We start from the raw sequence: 22,690 nt of genomic DNA, 5'->3' as shown, positions 1-22,690 counted from the left end.
AGTAATCTTATAATATAAATAATTATTGATAATCAAACAATCGATTTTAATTCTTTCTATGTCGTTGTTATTGATCATTTTTACAGATTATTTATGTTTCTCCAGTATCTGAGATAATCGATTTCAATCACGATAGAACGATGACAGTAGTCGATAGTTTTTACCATTTTCTTATATTTCAAATTAAAATACTTAAATCTTATACTAATATTTTAATTAAAAGACTTTTTTGTTTCAACAGCTAAAAGATACATTTAATATTTATTTATTGTAAAAAATGAATGAAGAATCAATTATTAAAATGAACCGATTATAATTGTGATAATCGAAATAATTCGATTATGCCCATCACTAATTGTTGATATATAATGATAAAAATATATTAGTTGATAAAATGAAAACTTGTTAACAACTCTGAATATCGTGTATTTTATATAAATTTTTATTTGTAATCCGCATAGTTTAACTATTAAAATATCTTTCTTTATAAAACTTTACAAATATTATGTATTTTTGTTAAAATTTTGTATTTTAAACTATTAAAATACTCGTTTTATAATAATAAGTTCGTAATGGAGATTTCTATGGCGTCCACTGATAGTGTTAAAGTGATAGTTGTTGGAGATTCTGGTAATAAATCTCATATTTCAGTAAAATGAGGTTGAGTTAGATTTCTTCGACTTATTCATCCAGTTTTAAGAAAATGTAAAAAATTATAATCATCATTAATATGATATTAATATTTTTTTTAAATTCTAACTTATCATGTATTGATCAATGATATATTAAATAATTCAGTAGTTCTATTTTTTAAATTTGAAATTATTCTTATGGTATATAATATTCAGTTTTTTTCATGTGTTTAAACATTTATACTATTTATATTTATTAGGTGTTGGAAAAACATGTCTTGTAAATCTCATCTGTAATAATGTAGTTGTAAAAAATCCTAAATGGACAGTAGGAGTCACTGTTGAATTAAAACTTTATAAGTACATGGAAGGTACTCATAGACAAAGAAATTGTTTTATTGAAATGTGGGATATTGGTGGTAGTTCAAACCACAAAAATACTAGACATATTTTTTACAATTCTATACAAGGTAAAATATTTTACTTAAGTATTATAAAAATAAAAAACTAGTAAACATTTTTTTTTTTTTAGGAATAATACTTGTATATGATCTTACTAATCTAAAATCAAGTGAAAATCTTCATAAGTGGATGAAAGATATTTTAAACAAGGATAATAATTGTAAATATAAATTTACAGACAGCTTTGATATGGAACAAATGATTGGATCTAATAGAGTAATTATTCTAATTATAACTAATTAAAATCTACAAGAACAATGTATATTCAATGATAATATAAACGAGATAGGGAATTTTATAAATATCAAACATTTTATTGAAAAAAATTTCTATTGTATTTAAATCAATATTTAAATACTCAAGATTAATAATTTTTGAAGTGAGATTTCTTTACAGCTGATCTAAAAAAAATATTATCATGCATTACAGTCAGCCATCACAGGCTGTTTCTTTTATATCAAACAGATTCTATTATTAGGTATTAAGTAAAAATTTCAATTGTTCTAAATAAATTAAGTTAATGTTATCTAACATTCATTAAATAATTTTGATTGTGCCAAAAAAATTAATAAAAACCACAAAAGATGCATTTATTATTATACGATAATGTTCAATCAAATATCATAAGCCCATTATATCTTTTGTGACAACAGAATAAAAAAATTAATAATTAATTTTAATTGAAAATAAAATTATTAATTAATTTAATTTAATATTATTTTTAAGTATTAAATCTAAAAATACTAAATAATTATTAATAAAAATAATGGGATGAGATAGTTAGAAAGATTGAAGTAATTTTACTGTCCAAATATTTTATCAACCACGAGGACCATGGAAAGAGTCTTAACTGCTGTTCATTATTTTATAGGTCTAATTCACCTTATTAAAATATATTTATTTGAAAAAATTGTAATTTAGAATAATGAGTATAAATGTCTGTATAATAATAAATATAAAAAATATATACTATGTTCATGAAACTATGCTTGAAATATTTTACTAAAATTTTATAGGTTCCAATTTTAGTATGTGGCACAAAATTAGATATGGCTCCAGAGCGGGGTAAAAAATCACCTTCTACTGTTGCTGCTGAATATGCTGCTGATGAAATACTTTTGGTATTTTATTTTTAATTAGTAAATATAATGGTTGTGAGGATAAAATGGTAACAAGTCTATCTTGACAATTTTTTTTTTTTTTGCTATCTGTAATTCCATAAAAAAACTTTATGGAAAAAAAATTTTAAATTTGTGCTTGAAAAAGAAATTAATATAAACCAAAAAGATATGATTGATGTAAAATAATAATTTTTTTTTCCCTAGAAGTAGGAACTAGAACTGAAATAGTTTTTGTTCTTTAGAATTTTCTACTGTATATAATTTGTCAATTGACCTATATCGTAGTTTGTTTAGGATTTGTAGAAAAAATGATTACAAAAACCAGAAATATAATAATATTAGTTTTAGAACTTCAATTAAACTTTTTATTTAGTTAAAAACTATCAATAAACAAAAATTATTTTTTCAGTTCTGGTGCCTGACTAGAAGTCAATATCCAAGATTCATGTATTTTATATGAGCATTATCTATACATTTATGTTTTAATATTTTAATAATTTTTGGTTTACTTTCATTAATTCTATGATTTTTTTTTTTTTTTAGAATTCTCATGATCCAAAATTATTAGAAAACAGTTCTCTTACAACTTCCAAATTGAATAATTTTTTTGATAGAGTAATACAATCAAAGTATCCAATTAGTAATTCTAGTCCCTTTAATCAAGGACTTTATTCAAGACAACATCAACATTTATCTCCAAGAATGCCAGTATATCCATCAACTAGGCAAATTATTTATGATGACTTGCCAATATTAAATAAAAATACTTTTTTCCAGCATAAAATTATTCATAAGGATTAAATATTAATAATTTTTTTTTTAATAAGTAAATACTTAATTATTTTAATGGAAAAAATTGTTATTAGATGAGTTAATTTTAAATACTTGTTAAATATTTATATCATAATATAACAAAAAATATGTACAAATATCTAATTTCTATTGTTATTTTTATAAGATTGTCAATTTTGTTATATAAAAAGATAGTATTTTAATTATAAAAAAAGGGTAAAGTATCAAATAATGAAAATGACAAACAATTAAATAAAGACGATTTTTTGGGGGGGTATGTAATTGAAAAACTGATCTTGAAATACACAAATTATTCACATATCATTAAACTGCTAGATAAATTATGTATTAAACAATCAACAAAGTATTAAATTAGGAATACATTCAGAGGAACATTTTAAACAAATAAATTTTGTATATTTAATATGGTCTATAACGTTGATCAGCATTTTCTCGACGTCGTGATGATGACAATAATTTTTTTATTGTTGTCCAATCTTCTAATATTTCATGTTCTTTAAGCATATAAACTATATATGGTCCAGATATAATTACTGGTTTACGTTTTGGTTGTGAATGTCCATACGGTCTACGACCACGACCACGACCACTTCGTGTCAAGCTGCGACCTAACCATAATGAGGCATCAATATCAACTTCATTGCGAGCTTCTTCTAACCTCTGAATTTTTTCTTCTAAATCAGCTTTGATACTATCGTACAATAGATCTTTATTATTCTACAAAAAAAAAATTGAGTAATTTTATTAATTATAATTGTTATACTTGACCCTTACTGTTAGTTTTGATTTGAAAATAAATTTTTCTATTAAAATTGAAAAAAATGTATAAAAGATTTAAAATTATATTATATTATGATATTACCTCAAAGTTTTGTCTTATTGCTTGTTCTTCAGCTTCATATTTATGTTTTAAATTAGTTATTTTAAATTGTCTAAGTACAGAAGCAACTTCAAGCCTAGACTTCATTTGTTCTTGCAATTCTTGTAAAGGTATGCGATATTCTTTTGCTGTTCCTAATCTCACTTCAACCAATTTTTCTTCTACTTCTCTTATTCTTTCTTTATACAACCTAAATATAAAAATTAATTTATCTAAATCAATATACATAATTAAAAAAATAAGTAATTGTAAGTACATTTCTTTCAAATGATAAAATCCATTTTCAATTTCTCTAACTTTTTCATCACACCTTTTTTGTTCTTTTTCATTTTCATCTTCATCCAAATCTAAAATTGTATAAAAAATATTAACTTTATGACAATTTTAACTAAATGTTAAGAAAATATGTTATCTTTTCATTATATTTAAAAAGTACTTCTTTATTAAATAAAAAATTTTAGTATATGAATTTATATATACATATTTCAGTAACCACATACATTAAAAACAATATAATACTTATTTTTGCTCTCAATCGTTATTCAACTCTAAAGAACTTCATTTTTAAAAAAGATTTTTTATTATGTTATATTTAAACTAAAACCTCAAAAATTAAATTTTTTACAAATTTTTTTTTTATATATTGATCTAACACTATGATTACGTTGACCATTGTATACTAATACAATCATTTAATATTTACAACTTTTTTAAATGTATAATCAGCATAATTTTGTAGGAAGTAGTCATTAGAGTATGGTGGTAGCCACTTATTATAATCACGGTTAATATTATTGACCGTTTATTGTAAATGTATGTATATTTTTAAATTAAAATTTTACTAACATAAACATCTTTCATTGAAGAGAAGCTAATGAACCATCAAATTTTTTTCTTCATTGCTAATCAATAAAAATTATTTTTTGCAAAATAGCCCTTGAATATTACTATAATTTATGCTTATTTAATTATCATACATTGCAAGTGCTAAATATTCAAAGATATTAAAATATAAAACTTACTAATATGTGCATGCGTTCAATTTTCAAACTGACTTAAAATACATGATCAATAGTAAATTATAATTAATGATCCACAATATTTATTTTCAGTTTATTTTTACTTGATTTTAAACCTATAATTTTGTATATACTTTAAAAAGAATAAGTATAAGAACCACATGTGTATTAAAATGATATGTATCAATTTTTCAATAAATATGTGTTTTTGTTATACACTTATATTTATTTAATTCCAATATATGGTACCTGCAAGTTCAGCATCATAGGATTATTATAAAATTGTATAATAATCATGAGGTCCATATCAATAATAAAAAGAAAATCAATAATTTAACTTTTTCTTTTACTATAAGCTTTTGAAGAAATACTCGGCATAAAAATATTACACGGTAATATAATTTTTATAGCAAGTGTTCATGTTTATACTTAAAAATTTAATATAACTAATAGTTTGTTTCTGTGTTATTTAGTATTTTGATCCACATATGATCTTGTTTCTTACATTAATCTAGAGATTCAAATTTTTAGTTAAACAAATTAATATTTTGAAAATAATTTTTATTATAGAATATTAAATGATTAAATATTTAAGTATATAACTTTAAGTTTTTGTATGAATTTTTGAATTTTAGTTTCTTCTGAATAATAGCTTTATCTATGAATATGGTAAATAGACATATCATATGTAGTCTACACATAATTGATAAAATCATAAAACTTATAGATTGCTTAAACAGGTACATTACATGTAATTTTTTTACGCCAGCAAATTATGAAATATTCCTTTTGTGTTAAATACTCCCCACATTATGTACTGAAATGCTTGTAATTCAATAAATACTTGTCCAAAAGTTATTATTGATTCATAATAATTTTAACATAGGCTAAGAATTAATGAATTATTAAAAAAAAAAAAAATTACAATGAAATGTCAATAATATCAAAAGTTGTCAGATAGATCTATACCACTTTATATAATAGAAATATTAAAAAACACTGGAGTAAATAATATTAATAATTTTTTATTGTGTTTAAATACTAAAAAATGCAGTTTGTTCATTCATACAAGGAGCTGTACAATTTTTTTTTATTTTTAGGGTGGCTTAAATCAATAAAATTTTAAAAACAATGTTCTAGACTCTATATGTACAACATGTACCATCAAAGTTATCCCAAAATGTTTTATAATTATAACTCTCCATTATTTATACTAATGTGAGCAAAAATATGGGACATAGTTTTTTGTAAACATAAAATAATTTATCTAACTGTTTCACTACACATGTAATCATAAAATGCTTGAATTTTTTTTTTTTAATTTACTTAATTTTTCTAGTATACCTAAGTTTGTCAAAATATTTTATAAGGATATTTAAGTACAGAATTATTGATCAAGTAATAAAAAAATAAAATTAGTTACCAGAGCTGTTATCAGAATCAGATTCTGAGCTACTAGAATCGCATGAACTACTTGTAGATGATGCAGATATCTCAGAGTTTTTTTTTTTCTTTTCAACTTGAGCACTCAAAGATTTACTTGTTGATTCTTGTAAGTTCTTACATGTGACTTCATCTGATCCATTTTCTTCTAATTTGTTATTTAAATTTGTTATTCTACTTACATTGTCAATTGATTCATTACTGAAAATAAATTGCAAAATTTATTATTGTTATTTAATATTAACAATATTTAAAAACATATCGTTAATCAAATCTTAAAAATAAAACAAATTTGGCAACAATATACTTTTTATTAGGAAAAAGATTAATATAGAATATAGAATATTGATTTTCATTTTGATAAAAAATTTAATTTTACCTTACAATAGAAGACATTTCAAGAAAACAAAAGAACAGTAGCATCCACAAAAATAATTATTAAATTTTATAAAAAGCGCTTATTGATTTTAATGGTTGTAAAATAATTTTCATTTCTTTGGCATTTGTAAATTAATATGAATATATATATATATATATTATAACTTATATATATATAAGAACAAAAATATACGGAATGTTAAATCATAAATTTATGATATTTTAAAAACCAATGTCAAAATAGTTTTGAAACAAAAACTGCTAATTTATAATAAAATCAAAATTACAACGAAATTTTTGATAAATTATGCGTACGATAAAAAAATATAACTTATTTTACAAGTTTGTTAATAGAAAAACATAATACAATATCAAATTAATCTCATCGAAAACTTTTGAATATATTTTAGAAAAATTATGACATGTAACAAGAACACAAAACAAGACGAAAAACAAACGGAAATAAAATTTGTTTAATGATAAAAGATATCAATTATGTTTATACCAAATGTGGTTAGTGTGCTATGGTATCTTTAACGGTTATCAACAGCCGAAGATTCTATAAACATAGTTAGGATATATCACTTTATCAGTAAAGAATAGATCAATGAAATAATAACATATTAAAATAATTTGTGTACCTATGAATAATTATTGACGAATGTTGAAGTTTAACTGTTACAATAATAGTGTTATATATATATTGTATATAATTAATTATAAGACTAATGAGCTAAGACTAATTTTTTTGTGTTCATCACATTAAAAATTAAAGCAAACAGCCTCAATTTACAATCAATTTAGGGCAGTAATAACACTATGACCTCAATATGTAATGTCCCATCCTTGTGTTCAAATACTATGTTAACAACAAACTACAACACAATAAAATATCTAAAACCTAGAAATAGTTACTATCACATCACATAAGATAAACTATCGATATTAATTCAATTATTTTATCTAAATATCGATTAATTGTTCAAAGTATAATTTGTGTGAATAATTTGAAACTATGACTACAATATTTATTTTGTACGCCATTGTAGCCGTGAAATAATTTTTAGATGAAATAAAAGATTTTTGAATAATAGTGACATTAGGTCTAATGACTCCCATGTCGCCGTTATTTTTAATGATGACTTGTCACACCACTTATCCTACTCGTTAATTGATTTTTAAATTACTTAGGAGTCATCACAGAAATTGTTTATTATTTCAATTAAAATGAATATTTTTTCAATACTTATTGTGACATTCAGAATTTTTTCCTTGGGAATTTACAATTAAATTTTTTTACTATATATCATCTTACAAGGATGATCTATACATATATATATAAATGAAGATGCAGTATTTAAATTAATACTATAGGTGAACTAAACAATATATATTTTTAATATATAAAATAATAAATATTAGTGTTTTGATTGTGTTTAAAAAATGTATGTAAAGATACACTAAAAATAGCTCCTAAAATAATTTTAATTTATTTTTTCATATAAACCGCTTTGCACAGTAAATTGTCAATTTGTGATCTTAAAACTCTGTAATTAATCTTAGTTTCTTATATATAAGAGCAAAAAAAATTATTTTTGAAAATTAAGGTTTATATAAGCTAATTTTGATTTTAGACCATTATGGACTATTTCTCTCCTCCTTCTTTTTCCACGCCTTAATCCCAACTACTTGGGGCCGGCCACCCTTATCTTAAACTTCCACTTAATACGATCTCCGACATCAACTACGCTCACGTCAATCGTCCTCATATTGCATTCAATTATATCCATCCATCACTTTTTTGGTCTTCCTCTACCTCTTCTTTCTTCAACATTCATTTCTATAACTCCTTACAGCTTCTGATTTATTTTTCCTCATAACATGACCAAACCATCCAAGTCAATAATCTCTCATTTTAACTACGATTGACGCTACACCTATACTCCTTCTTATATATTCTTTCCTTATCCTATCTTCTCTAGTCGGAGTGACTGAGTGAGTGGAGTAACTTAAGTAACAAATAACTTACCGTTTTTAAAAATAACTTCTGTATGCTGAAATTATGTAATATTTGAACTAGGTCTCAATTTTTTTAATATAACTGACCAAATTCTTACTTATATAAACAAAAATTGCTCCCTCTCCCTAAAATGTTTAAAAATCTTAAATTAAATTTCATTTAAGTAAGGTTGTGAGATATATGTATTTATACATTTTGTTCAGTTAATCCGAATACATCAGCCAGTACAAAACTATAATAATTGACTTCAAAGACTTAATATAAGTATGCCAAATTTCAGATCATTCTAATAATTAATCATGATGCTCAGGAATCACTTAAACGAAGTCAACGATGATTTAAAATTACTGAAACGTGTTAGAACAGGTGACGAAACATGAGTTTATGGATACGACGTCGAAACTAGGGCTCAATCGTCCCATTGGAGGTATTCTGAATCGCCAAGACCGAAAAATGATCAATAAGTGCGATAAAACGTGTGGTTTCACTTAAAAAATTTAAATCGAAGAAATCGATTTTGAATTTTTTGAATTATGAATTTTTGGTCAAAAACAATACTGTAACGATGACCCAGCCTCCATAAATGCCAGACATGGCTCTGTGTGACTTTTTACATTTTCCAAAAATAAAGAGAATCTTAACGGACCTCATTTTACAAGCATAGATGACATTAAAAGCACATCACTAAACGAGCTAAAGGCTATTGCAAAGATTGAATTTGAGAAGTGTTTCGAGGATTGGAAGAAGCATTAGCACAAGTGCATAATATCTAATGGGGACTTTTTTTAAGGCGACTTTAATGTAGACGAATAAATAAATATTTTATTAAAAAAACAAAAATTCCCGTAGTTTTCTGAACATACCTCGTAAGTAAAAGTATTTTGCATAGTGAGAGAGAGTAAAGAAAATGCCAAGCCGAGTGAGAATTCGCCATGTCAAGAGCGCGTCTGACTTGCCGCATTTAATTTTTCACATAAAAAAAATATATTCTAGCTAAAATAAAACTTCCCTCGTTCTGATTTTTTAAAAATTAAATTTTTTATTTCATTTATTAATTTTATATATTTGTTACCATTCAAAAGTATTATACACTTCTAAAATTGGTCAATAAAAATCTTACTTATAATTAATCATTAAACATATTTGATTAATTTGTATCACTATTAAAGTTATTGGTTTATTGTATTAATATCATAATACTACAATAATCTTAGTGCCGCGATAATGATTACGTTTTGATTAATTATATATATAATATATATATAATGATAAATAATTTATAATAAATTGATATATAATACTTACTACCTTGTTTTTTAATTAATTTTCTGACTATTTCAAGAAAAAAATCAGAAAAACAGTATGTTACTAATTATGTAAGGCTAGTAACATTTTTGAGGTGCCTTTTAAGTTCATGGGTCCCTAGATGTTCACCCCCTTGCCCTCTCTGAATCCAGACCAAGTCTTATAAATTGATGTATCGTTTATTTATTAAATGTACGTAACATCTAAATATAATTTTGAGATCTCAAATTACCTATAATAACAACAATATATAGAACAAATATACTGGTGCTCTGCCAGGTTTTGACATCTTTAACAACTTTTAATCCCGAAAATATTATGCGTCATGTATTTATTAAATTATAAGCATATGAGGTACAGTTCGTACTGGCTTATATTTTTATTACATTCTCTGCCTGCGCTACAGATTCACTGCTACTACTATCACTATTATATATGCGCTACTCGATTATACGAATTAAAATACTTGTTTTATTTAATCTGTGAATGGTCAAGGACCAATAAGTTATCTACACTAGTTAAGCTGAATATGACGTACCTTGAAATACTTCAATGGTGTTTTTTATAATATTAATAAAATTGTAAATTAAGTTACACTGTGTTAATTTTATATTTTTCATGTTCATCTTCTCTGTTATGATCCCATTAAATTATTATTTTGTAAAATTATTGTCAATTTAGAAAACCAAAAATGAAAAATTATATGCATTAACAAAAAAATGGTTCTTACAATTTCTTTAATACATGTCTTTCAGCAACCATTTCAAACTGTTAAAATGCATTACAACCAAATAAGAACAAAAGATGAAGTTGTAAAAATTTCAGAACTTATTGATGAACACATAGGTACACTTATTTATATTCATTATTAAATTATGATCATTATAAAACTGATATATAATTATATCTTTTTGATGATCCTAATCTATTTTAAAATATTTTGAAGGCAAGAACTTTATTTAGGGATAGCATTTGGCTTGATTTTTAATAGTCTAGAAATTTATGTATTTTTACATGATAATTATTTGAAAATTTAGTAATAAAATAATAAATTGAATAAATAGTATAAATTAATAAAATGGGTCAACAGTAAAAAATCTTGTGTGAAATTATCTGTTCAGTTTACGCCACTAGTTATAGAGATCATAAAAATGTCCATGATATATTTAATTTTTAAGATAATTTTCCTATTCATTTTTTCTTGTTACGAGGTTTTTACATTGTTTTATTTATTAAATTAATTTTTTCAGATGAGCATGGATTTGAATATACAAAACATAGACTTGTATGTAATAATATAATTCCTCAAGTTTTACGTAGAGATAATTCATTACATGTACCGGAATTCATTATTGAGGAAGAATGCTGGTATGACGAAAAAGGTCAAAAGTTTTGGGCTAGAACAAGAAATTTAAGTTGGTCAGATATTGCAACCTTATCCAATATAATTACGCTATCAATGACACCAAATCCAAAATGGTTATTTAGTTAAATTTAATTAAAAATTATCAACCTTATAATTTTATATTTTTTAGGACTAAATATGAGATTGATGGTATAACAGATTTTTTTGGTACACAACCTCATGGAGTTGGTTATGCTGTAGAATACTTTTTAAAAAATTATATAGAAAAAAAACTATCAGAGCATATTAAAATAGTAGAGCATGAATGTGAAAAAACTGAAAAAAATAATTTAAAACAATAAAAAAATATATTTTTAAGTACTATTAGTTTTTTAATCTAAAAAAATTGTTGATTATCAGCTTGAACTTTTTTTCTTGTATTTCTTTATATCTTGAAATACTTCATGAAAAATAAGATTATAAATTGTAAAATACACATATTCCATATCTTAGTAGGAGAACACTTAATAAAACTTTGGGTTAAGGGCTTAAAATATTTGATTATAATTACGTCAGACTTTTTCTTCAAAGTGTACTTTTTCTAAGTATTTTAAGAGGTTACCTAAATTCAATAATATATTTTTATTGATTTTCTCAAAAAGAAATTAATTCTATTATTGTATTATCATTAAGTTATAGAACAAATAGTAAGTTTTATTTTTAATCATTTTTAATTAAAGTAAAAATATGGCCCATAACTCTTTAATTTATTTTTCTTGTTATCTTTTAATTAATCTTATTCCAAAAATTAAAGAGTGTTAAAACTGATAGTAGGTTATATAAATACAACATTTAGATATACTAATTCAATTATACAATAAATTATGTTTAAAAAGTAATTTATTTAGAGTCAATGACATAATTTTTTTCTTTTTTTACAAATGTTGAAGTAGTTTTAGTAATTTTTGTATCAAAAATTTCAATATTTTTATTTAATTTTTCATTAATCAAATTTGACTTTGTTTTTTTACAAGCATCAATAAATTTATAAAATATTTTAGGAGTTACTCTAGCACAAATGTTATAATTATGTTGAAAAGGATCTTGAACATACATATTAAACTTACTACTTCCTAAAAACAATAATTTCTGTTCTTTTTTGTTGTCTTCATAAAACTGTTTATACTTTGATAACTCATTTGGTAGATTTTCAATATTTTTAAAATCACTTATAAATAATAAACGACCTAAATATGGACAAATTACATATGTTTCATAATCTAAATTTGAATAGTATGTATACATCTGATCTAAAATATTAAAAACACTAATTTTATTGATTTTAGTATCTTCTTGTTTTTCTTTGGAAAATGCACAATTCCAATATCCCACTTTAAACTCGGAAGTAGAATTCTGTAATTCACAAACAGTTGGTATGATGCCATTGACTTGCATAAAAAACAAACCAAGCCAGTAAAAGGAATAACTTGAAAAACCATTAGTGTTAATTAAACCATATTTTTTGGCCCATAACTTAAGTTCAATTAATACTGATTTTATGCATTGATTAAGAGTTAAATAGTGCTTGAGAAGATATGTGTTATATATAGCATACATATTATTGAATGACAAATCACAATCAACCCCACTATGTTTATGAATACATTTAATAAGTGGAACTTTTGTGTAATATAAAGCAAAAACTTTATAAAATTTTTTGTCATTTCGGAGAACATTAGCTATTGATTGAATCATTTCTCTAGGTGAAAGATTAGATGCTGAAAAAAAGATATAATAGTCATTATTAATTACATGAAAAAAAAAAAGCTTTATATAGCTATAACATAGAATATAAGGAGATAAATTCATAATCATATCATTATTCACAAATTAAAAAAAACCCAGCACAGGGGGGTCGCGGCACAGTGGTGATGTAGCATAGTTGGATCAAGTATAATGATATCTGACAGTGATTAAAATCACTATAAAAAAAACGCTTTGATGCAAATCTTTAGATAGTGTTTAATTTTAAAAATTTGGTGGATTATTCCAAAAGCTACATGATCTGCCAGTTCCTTATTAATATCCTGATGAAGATAAAGTATGTCGAATAAAAAAGGGATTATTCAAAATATTATTTCTCATAAAAAAATTGTGTTGATCCTTACACTTTTCAATAAGTTATAGCATTATAAAGTTAAAAATATAAAAAATAAAATTGAGAATTTTCATACAAACATAGCATTTGGTAGCCATTTTCACCGTGAAGACAAAATAAAGTCTGACATTTTTTTTTCCATAATAAAGTACATTACATTAGCTTTAATTTAAGATATATATAAAAGTGTCAGTATATCCGGAACACTTTCAAAAATTAAGTTGAAAAAGTTAATTTTTTGTGAAAAAGTTGTTATTTTGAATCCCCCCCTGTAGGCAGGTAAAGGGTCAGATTTATAAAAAAAATATACCAAATGAAAGTTAATGATATCATGCATCTATACAAAAAAAATTATATTGACTTGGTAATTTTCAAAAAAGTTATGGCAATTTTAAGTAAAAAAGAATTGAAAATTTTTTGAAAATTAGCAATTTTTAAATTTGTAATTTTTTTGGAGGTTTCCCCTATTTACGGGGAACGAGGGAATTTTTTTCAATTTTTGAGGGTAATGTCTTCGACTAGATACGATTTGTGATCTTTTGACGTATCATTAAAAGAAATCGGTTCAGTGAAAGCTGAGAAAAAGTGGTAACAGACAAAAAAAAAAACACATTATAGTAAAACCAATACCTTCTCAGCTTCGCATAGAAAGTTAATAATTTAAAAAAATTGAGTGCTTTACTATTTCATATATATGATTTAATGGTAGTTAATTAGATAACTTAGAAGAAATTTGAGGGCTCTATTTTTTAAATAGATTACCATCTATTTATAGAGAACAAAGACATATTTTTCTAAATTTTTAGAGCAATCTTTAATAAAGTATAATTTGAAATTTTAAGACATACCAAAAAATTGAGTGAAAATACTTGGTGTTAGACAAAAAAATAAAATCATATTTTCCCAATTCTGATTTAAATTGACGCTATAATAGAATATAATGAATTTACTTAAATATGTTTGTTGCTTAGGATGAGTAAAAAATGTAGATAGTCTATCAGGATTTTTATTTTTATTATTATCCTGATACTTGCTTATTATAATAAAGAAATCTCAGAATTCTATTTAAATGTTATTACTTGATTAAATATAATTTTTTTTTATAATAGTGGTACATATATAGGATTACATATTGGTTCACTTAGTTGTGTACTTAGGGGTATGTTGAAAGCTTAACAACTTTATTTTAAGAGGGTTTAACTTTTACTTTTATATGCTCTCCACTTAAAAAAAAATATAAAGATGACAGAAAAATTAATTTTGTTGTTAGGTGCCAAATAACTAAATACATCTGAAAAAAAATTTAGATTATATTAATTCATCCAAATTATTTACTTTTATATCTATTCTTAACGAATAAACAATAAGACTAAGAAATAAAATTGAGAATTAGTGGCTCTTAAAAACTAAGAATTGACAATGAGGATATTAAGCTATCTAAGAAAAATTATAAATCAAAAATAAGAAAAGAATTATAACCACAAACAAAATTCTTACTCAGCAATACCACTATAGTCTACAACTATCAAATTTAAGACTTCAAAAGAAATTTAAAGATAAAAATGTTTTCATTATTATGAATATATCCAAGAAAATATTTTTATTTAAAATATCATTAACTTACAGCAGTTGATATGGATGTCAACATCACTATCATCAATATAAAGTCCGGAAACTCTAGAACCATAAGGTTGTACATCATCTATAGTCACATGCTTTAATTTTGAATTATAAAGGGCATTTTTTATTTCTAAACTTATCATCACTGCTAAGCTTTCTGGATTATTTGGAGTGACTTTAGATTCATACTTTTCTAAAATGAAATGAAACTTTAGAAATTTTGTTTATAATCACATTTAATTATAATAAAACTTACTTTTTTTATAACACTGAAAATTTTCATTAGATGTTATTGATCTTTTTCTAGTTTCTTTATTAGTTTGATTAAGCCAAACACTATCAAAAATATAAATATTTCATTGTAACTAAAACTAAATTAGTACTTATTATAATTGAAAATATTGCCTGATAGTACAACAATTGTATACCTAATAAGAAACTATATAATTAATACAATTAAGTATTATAACATTTAACAGTATTATAACAATTAAGTAATAAAGATAAATTTGAACATAAATATTGCAAGTTTATTATTTTATAGTAATGTTAAAAAGTTTTAATTTAGCATTAGGAAAATATTTAAAAATTTGGGACTTGGGTATGAACATTTTTACACCTTGAGGTGATTATCTCCTTACATCCTACCTAAATATATTAGTATTTGGAACACAGAACATTACCAAACTTTATTAAAAGAAAGTTTAAAAACCATTCAAAAGTCTTTAAAGAGAGGCAAGGAGATAACTTGTTTACCCGAGTTAGCCAAATTAAATGTTCAGTGTTGATGAAAGGAACTCCACCTAATATAAAAATGATTCTGCTACATCTTTGATAACCAATGCTCTTTCATGTAAAAATATATTTTATAAAGTTATTAATGAGTGCATTTTGTAAACTGGGATATATCTCATATATAGTTACTATGTCTATTATTGTCTAAAATGTATAAAATATAATAATGCATTTTTTTTTACACATAGAATGATGAAGTTTCTAAGAAAGAACCCCTTAATTATTAAGTCCCCAAAAATAATTAACTATAGTTCTTTTATATCTAATAATTATACTCAAGTTATTAAAATTAACTTAATAAAGTGTAATTAGTATGAAAGGATAACTTAGTTTACTAATGGTAGAACTCTGAGAGTTCCATTAAAATCTAAACAATTTTTTTCTTGTAGTTACCTTTGTTGCCATGGTTTTAAGTTTTCATTTAAACGACTCATTCTAGCGTGTTATTATTTTGGATACCTAACTCACTAAATAATTTCAATATCCCATAATCGCTAAAATAAAGTAAGGACTTTTAATTTTTAAGAGCACATTTAAACTTTAAATCACTATGTATATAAAAATTCACAAATATTTTATTTGTCTTTACGTATTTAAAACGTATTGCTTAATCGAATACAATTAAATTTATGTAATTTACATGACTTAATTTTAATTATTCAATCATCAAGCTGTATAATGAACGCTATTGAGGAATTTTGTATAATACCTCGTGTCACATTTTTAAAATAATCACTTTATTTGAGGTCAACGATTATATCACATATATCACCATATGATCATCATTATATCTTTTTATCTTAGGTTGTAACATCGAGTATAGATAGTAGTATCTCTATTCAATGATTATAGATTGTTTATTTATAATCATGTTTCTGGCTAAAATTTTATATGATCAAAGGAGTAAATAATGTTGTATGTAACCATAGATAATATAGAATTTTTTATCTATGATCGTAACTTTAAATTTGTGTTTGATAATAGTGTCAATGCATTTTAAAACAGTATTAAATTTATTAAGAAATATATAATGATTGAAAATACTATTTTCACTTTGGTAAGATAAATAACTTTAATATATAAGATGACCAAATAATTCTCTATATTACAGACTAATAGTCTGCATAATTTATAACTAACGAATCGTATAATTAGGTAATAATTTAGGGTAATATTTCTTTATTATTCATTCTTTAATTAAATTGACATGTTATCTGTAAAAATAACAACATATAAAAACTAGGCTAGCTTACTATATTTTTTCTAAATTGTCAATAAAATATTAGCAAAACTTAAATTTTTGACTCTAAGATATTATTAGCAAAGTTAAATCTGAGCATAGATTTTAGAGAATTATTTTTATTATAAATATACAAAACAATTTATAAAGAATTATGGTTAGTATGATACTTAATATAAAATTTGTATTTGTTACTCTTACACCTAATTGTTATTTTATAGGTGGACATACTATGTATGAATCAATAATTGGTGTTGGAGCTGTGATCCTTATAGGTCTTTGGTCTTCATCATTAATTTTATGTCTTTTATCACTAAGAACTCGACATAGTATTGGGCCAATTATTTTTGTTTTAACATTAATTATTACTATTATTTTGCTTTCCATACCCCGCAGCACAACTGAAGTCAAAAAACCTCTCAATAAGGCAAGTAAAATTCATTAATAGATAAAATTAAATTAAATAAAGTTTTAAGAAAATTTATATTAGTATTTATTAGTTTATAGTCATAATAAATATTTAAATAAATAAAAAATTTTGTGGATTGCTAGAATAATGTTTAAGAATTAAATGAAATTTTTCTTTTTGATGTCTAGGCAAAATCTATTGTAAGTTAACTTTTAAATTTTATTTTTTTAGCTTGTTGACACACTTTTTGTTTGGCGTTTAACTACTTTATGTGTACTGTCTATAAGTTCAATTATAGGATTGATTGCATTATTTTCTGCTTATGTCATGAGTCAAAATATTGTACCACAAATTAAATCTTGGATATTATAGAAAAAGAAAATACTTGTAATGTCACACAATCGCTTTAATTATTTTAAAAAAGTCTATCGATTGGCCAAACGTTCTATTTCGGTAGATTATTCTAGTCGTAAATCATTCGTAGTTAATGGAAGTGAAGACTTCATACAAAATGTGTTAAAAAGCAATATTCCTGTGATTGTGAATTTTCATGCTGAATGGTGTGAACCTTGTTCAACTTTAACACCTATGTTAAACAAATTTATTGGAGATTCAACATCAGTTAATTTGGCAATAGTTGATGTCGAAAAAAATGCTGATTTAGTTCATACATTTGAAGTGAAAGCAGTTCCAGCTGTTTTAGCTATACGCAATGGTCATGTTATTGAAAAGTTTATTGGCCTTATTGATGAAAATATGATCAAAGAAATGATAAACAAAATGTCAAAAACAGAAGAAGAGTAGCTACCAATAATATTGAAGTGACCTGATGAATTGTGTTAATTTTTTATTATAATTTTATCATTAGATTATTTACCGCATTAAAACATTCAAGCAAAAACACATTTTGTATTATGTTAATAAATTATAATAAAATAATATGTTCTATTGAAGTATCTATAAGATATTAAATAAATGTTAAAAGCTAATGAACTTAAAAGTATTAATTTACTTACAATTAACATTTTTTTATCTATTTTTAATTTTAAATTAATTATTCTTACAAATTATTTATAAATGATCTAGATGACTAACTCTCTGTTAAAAATGTCTCCCCCCCAAAAAAATTATACTAGAAATTTTTAATTATAATCAAATAAGTATGCCTTAAGGAATGTTAAATTTACTTTTAAAAAAAATATTGAAATACTATTTAAAATTATGATTCATGTACACAAATAGATGTCTTATTTAAAACTTCATATTTTTCTTTCATTATGCTTAGTTTGTTTTACTATAATTAAAATACATATTGATAATTTTAGACAGTTGCAGATGAATAGATTAAGTAATGAGATGGTAAAAATATTTCAAATAACTATTAACACGTTGACTGCCATGCCTGTTTTGGTGTGTCACCTATATGTAAATATTTAAATGCTGATTGAAGCATTTTAATAAACTGATAACAGAAAATCAAATGATACGGTATTTAAACAGTAACTGAAGGGGCTATTTGACCCCACGAGTTTTCAAAGATAACATAATAGTGAAGGACTAAATAACCCCTCATGGCTCACTTAAAATTTCTACTAAGGAGCTGAAACGACCCTCATGGTAGTCAATGTTTTAATATTCGAGATAATTTTTGTTTATAAAATGTTGAAAATTATAATAATTAAATAATAAATAAAAAATGCATTTCTTTTGAATTTTACCTATTGGGTTTTTAAAGTGAATATTAGAAGTTTGTTTAAAAAAGAAATCACTATAAGTAAAATAATTTATTTGTTATAAATGTTTATGGATAAAAATAAATAAATAATTTTAATTAAAAATGACAAATAATTGAATATTATTGAAATCAATCCGAGACATCAGATAATAAACAAACCAAGAATAAAATAAAAATGATCAAGTAAATTCAATAAAAAAATAGGATGAAATTACAAAACAAGATATAATACAAAATAATTTTAACCATTTAATTAAAATATAAACAAAGATAAAATTTATGAAAATATTATCATACTTAATAATTAAGATCTTGATCACAGTCATTTTCATTTTTTTTATCCCAATTTTTAATTTTAGTTCCTCCCATGAAATCATCTCTTAATACATCCCATCCAGCTTCCTAAAAAAAAAAAATATTTTAATAGTGATAATTTTTCAATTATCAACATTAGTTTTAAGAACCATATCCCAAAAAAAAAAAAAGAACACTGATAGTTGAGTATTAGACAGTGGAAATTAAAAGAGAATAAGTAAAAGAAATTGAAAGAAAAAATGGTTTGAAATGTAGAGAGATATATAAATGTTATGTGGAATAGGATAGCCGCTTGTGTAAAGAATATTCTTGATGAGAATTGGAATAGAATTTTCTTGTTTATGGACGTGATGGGATAACTCGATAAAAAATCATGTTTTTTTTTTATCTATAACACTACTTAAATTAAAACCACAATAAAATAATTATAATCATTATAATGTTTCTATTTATTTTTGAAAAAATAATATTTTCAATTTCTATTTGTTATACTCAAAATAAATCTAAATTTGCTTATAATTGTAAGAAACTTGAAAACTGAGGAAAAAAAAAGCTAGCTAATCGAGAATTGAATGCAGGTCTCATGCTTTCCAGATGAGAGCTTTCCTATTAAGCTACTAAATGGCCATAAACAATCCCAGATTCCAAGTCTCTTATATGATTAATAACATAATATAAAAATATTGCTCACTTCTTTTTGATCAAATGATTCAACAACTTTTTTTTTATCAAATGATTCTAATACTTTATCCTGTTTTATGATAGATGACCCAATATTTTTTAATGATTTTTCTACAGTTCTTTGTTGTTGCTTCACCATATTAAACAATTGAACAACGCCTCTGTAAAATAATATTAAAATTTACATTAAATTAATTATGGCAACAATATAATTTAGTGAAAGAGTTTTGATATTTTTATGAAACAAAAAAAATAATTTGATTAGTAAATTAAAAGCTATTCATTTTTACAAACTTAAAAACTTAATTTTATTCTTGATTTAACTTTTGGTTATAAGACTACTTACTCTTGAAATTTCATTAGAAATTTTTTTTTATTGCTTATAAGAACCAAAAAAAGTCTTAGTCTTAACTGCCTTCTACATAACGGTTTTAACTAAGATTTAACAGATAAATCTTAATTTTATTTAAAAAATTAAAAAATGTTTCTTTGTCTAACACTATTAAAACATGGGTTTAGGCGCAGTAATGACAAAATATACAAAACTATACATTCTGATAAACCAACAATGTAATCATGGATATATATATATATATATATATATATATATCCATATTATAATTGATATTATAATTATATATATTATAATTGAAATCTGTTTTATATTAATAATTATGTGATTAACTTTATAACATTATTCCTGTAGTTATTGGAAAAAATTATAGAAACCCCAAAAATTGTTTGCATTAAACATTAACGAAGTTAATTTATAATTAATTATTTTACTCATCAAGAATAATAAAAAATATAATAAAATGTTTTTAAAGAATATTTTCCTTACTTAGTAGCAATTTTTGATAAATTTTTTTCTTTTACTCTATCAGTAACAGATGGTTTCATTCTTCCCATCAATACCTGTTCTTTAATCTAAAAATAAAATAAAGATTAAAAATCAAAAATTAAAATAAGTTTTTAGTTTTCAATAAGACATTATAAATTAAGAATTTGAATGGTATTATCTAGAAGAATACCTGAACGTAGTATTTAAAACAAAAGTAATCCATTGAAGATTTTTTTACATAAGCTTATAGTGTCTGTTTCAAATATTAAATATTTAGCTACATAAATCTTCATTTTTAATTTAATATTTGGATATTATAATATATTTATATAATATAAATAATACAAGAAAGCTTCAATAAAATACAAAAGAATTAATTTTTTTTTTCAGAAAATTGCTGAACGTTTTTTAGCACTAATGCCTAAATTCATATGAAATAATAATTTTCTAATATAAGATAATGACCCAAATAACGTTAAAGTAGAATTACAGTATTATTTTGATATACATACCCGAATTCGTTTTGGTATTCTAGGTTCCAAGTTATCTAAGTCTGGCTTTTCTTCTTTAATATCTTCTGAATCAAAGGATTGGACAATTTTCTCACCTTCTTCATTAACGACTTCAAAAGCATCTGTGTTGTCAACTTCTTCTTTAATTTTGCTGACATGGTGATTAGAAATTAACTTTGCTTTGGATAGCACTAATGATTTTTTACATCGTTTTTTTGTTTTTAAAATTTTATTCATTGCATCAGCCCATGCTGGGTTAGCCATTTTAAGATCTCGTTCTTCAGTATCCATTTTTTTGACAATAAATTTACTTTAAATGTTTATACACTACAGATAATTGACAAATAAACTTAATGAATAATTAAAATTATTATAATAAAAGTACTAAGAGATATTTTAATTTCGATAGATTGCACTGAGCACGTGTAGTATAGAGAATCTTATCTCTTATCTATAATTTACTCTAATAAACAATGTTATCTTTCGTCACAGATATGAATACTGTTGTATTAAAGATCTCTAATAATTATGTATTTAATAAAACATAAGCTTTTATTAAAGCTGTTACGTACTATAAGTTAAAAAAAAAATGTTTGTCCCAACGACCTATTATTGTGACCGTAGGCCCAATACATTGAAAAAGGCTGAGCAAGCATCGAATGTTCTAGAAGGACTAGATGCTTGCCTGGTAAATACTTTATACAAGACAAAAGAGGCTTCCGTTCCCATGATTATTATATATATACTATTAAATTACATAATTACAATTAGGCAGTAAAAAGCCAGTTCACAACACTATCTTCTATATGCAAATTACAGTCAAAGTTGATTAATAAATGGGTGTTAATTTTGTTTTTGGAATAATAAACCAACTTCTTAGGGCGTCTGGGTATCGACTTTTTTTCAGGGGTCGAATATAGGCAATTTTGCGATTATTAATGTTACGCATTGTCGTCGTGTGAGAAG

At 23.7% G+C, this 22,690-nt stretch overlaps 6 protein-coding genes across 7 annotated transcripts; 3 read left to right on the top strand and 3 right to left on the bottom strand.

The window, feature by feature from the left end:
* Positions 1-394: 394 nt before the first annotated feature.
* On the top strand, positions 395-3,146 carry LOC126906280 (rab-like protein 3). The gene is made up of 5 exons (XM_050686732.1): positions 395-630; positions 893-1,102; positions 1,165-1,310; positions 2,111-2,215; positions 2,759-3,146. Exons 1-5 carry the CDS (start codon positions 573-575, stop codon positions 3,014-3,016), a joined length of 777 nt encoding a protein of 258 aa, XP_050542689.1. The 5' UTR covers positions 395-572; the 3' UTR covers positions 3,017-3,146.
* A 79-nt stretch (positions 3,147-3,225) lies between these two features.
* LOC126906279 (breast cancer metastasis-suppressor 1-like protein) lies at positions 3,226-7,181 on the bottom strand. The gene is made up of 5 exons (XM_050686731.1): positions 6,750-7,181; positions 6,351-6,571; positions 4,165-4,255; positions 3,891-4,098; positions 3,226-3,745 (listed from the first exon to the last, which is right to left on the bottom strand). The coding sequence occupies exons 1-5, from the start codon at positions 6,791-6,793 to the stop codon at positions 3,428-3,430; spliced, it is 882 nt and encodes a 293-aa protein (XP_050542688.1). The 5' UTR covers positions 6,794-7,181; the 3' UTR covers positions 3,226-3,427.
* A 3,300-nt stretch (positions 7,182-10,481) lies between these two features.
* Positions 10,482-11,796, top strand: LOC126906282 (PRELI domain-containing protein 2-like). Its single transcript, XM_050686734.1, has 3 exons — positions 10,482-10,919; positions 11,324-11,552; positions 11,609-11,796. Exons 1-3 carry the CDS (start codon positions 10,793-10,795, stop codon positions 11,778-11,780), a joined length of 528 nt encoding a protein of 175 aa, XP_050542691.1. The 5' UTR covers positions 10,482-10,792; the 3' UTR covers positions 11,781-11,796.
* Positions 11,797-12,303: 507 nt separating this feature from the next.
* Positions 12,304-16,690, bottom strand: LOC126906278 (terminal uridylyltransferase Tailor-like). Of its 2 annotated transcripts, none has more exons than XM_050686729.1 (4): positions 16,385-16,690; positions 15,453-15,624; positions 15,201-15,389; positions 12,304-13,196 (listed from the first exon to the last, which is right to left on the bottom strand). In XM_050686729.1, the coding sequence occupies exons 3-4, from the start codon at positions 15,337-15,339 to the stop codon at positions 12,319-12,321; spliced, it is 1,017 nt and encodes a 338-aa protein (XP_050542686.1). In that variant the 5' UTR covers positions 15,340-15,389; positions 15,453-15,624; positions 16,385-16,690; the 3' UTR covers positions 12,304-12,318. The 2 variants fall into 2 exon arrangements, with proteins under 2 accessions (XP_050542686.1, XP_050542685.1); XM_050686728.1 differs by having other exon boundaries at positions 15,453-15,532.
* A 1,182-nt stretch (positions 16,691-17,872) lies between these two features.
* Positions 17,873-18,902, top strand: LOC126906283 (thioredoxin, mitochondrial). The gene has a single exon (XM_050686735.1). It carries the CDS (start codon positions 18,031-18,033, stop codon positions 18,442-18,444), a length of 414 nt encoding a protein of 137 aa, XP_050542692.1. The 5' UTR covers positions 17,873-18,030; the 3' UTR covers positions 18,445-18,902.
* A 505-nt stretch (positions 18,903-19,407) lies between these two features.
* On the bottom strand, positions 19,408-22,238 carry LOC126906281 (RRP15-like protein). The gene is made up of 4 exons (XM_050686733.1): positions 21,725-22,238; positions 21,213-21,298; positions 20,382-20,532; positions 19,408-19,777 (listed from the first exon to the last, which is right to left on the bottom strand). The coding sequence occupies exons 1-4, from the start codon at positions 22,013-22,015 to the stop codon at positions 19,673-19,675; spliced, it is 633 nt and encodes a 210-aa protein (XP_050542690.1). The 5' UTR covers positions 22,016-22,238; the 3' UTR covers positions 19,408-19,672.
* Between the last annotated feature and the right edge of the window lie 452 nt (positions 22,239-22,690).

The sequence above is a fragment of the Daktulosphaira vitifoliae genome, unplaced genomic scaffold (genome assembly GCF_025091365.1).
Source record: "Daktulosphaira vitifoliae isolate Bord-2020 unplaced genomic scaffold, ASM2509136v1 Scaffold_4, whole genome shotgun sequence".
In the NCBI taxonomy this organism is placed as follows: Eukaryota; Metazoa; Arthropoda; class Insecta; order Hemiptera; family Phylloxeridae; genus Daktulosphaira; species Daktulosphaira vitifoliae.
This window is presented reverse-complemented; position numbering and strand designations above follow the sequence as displayed.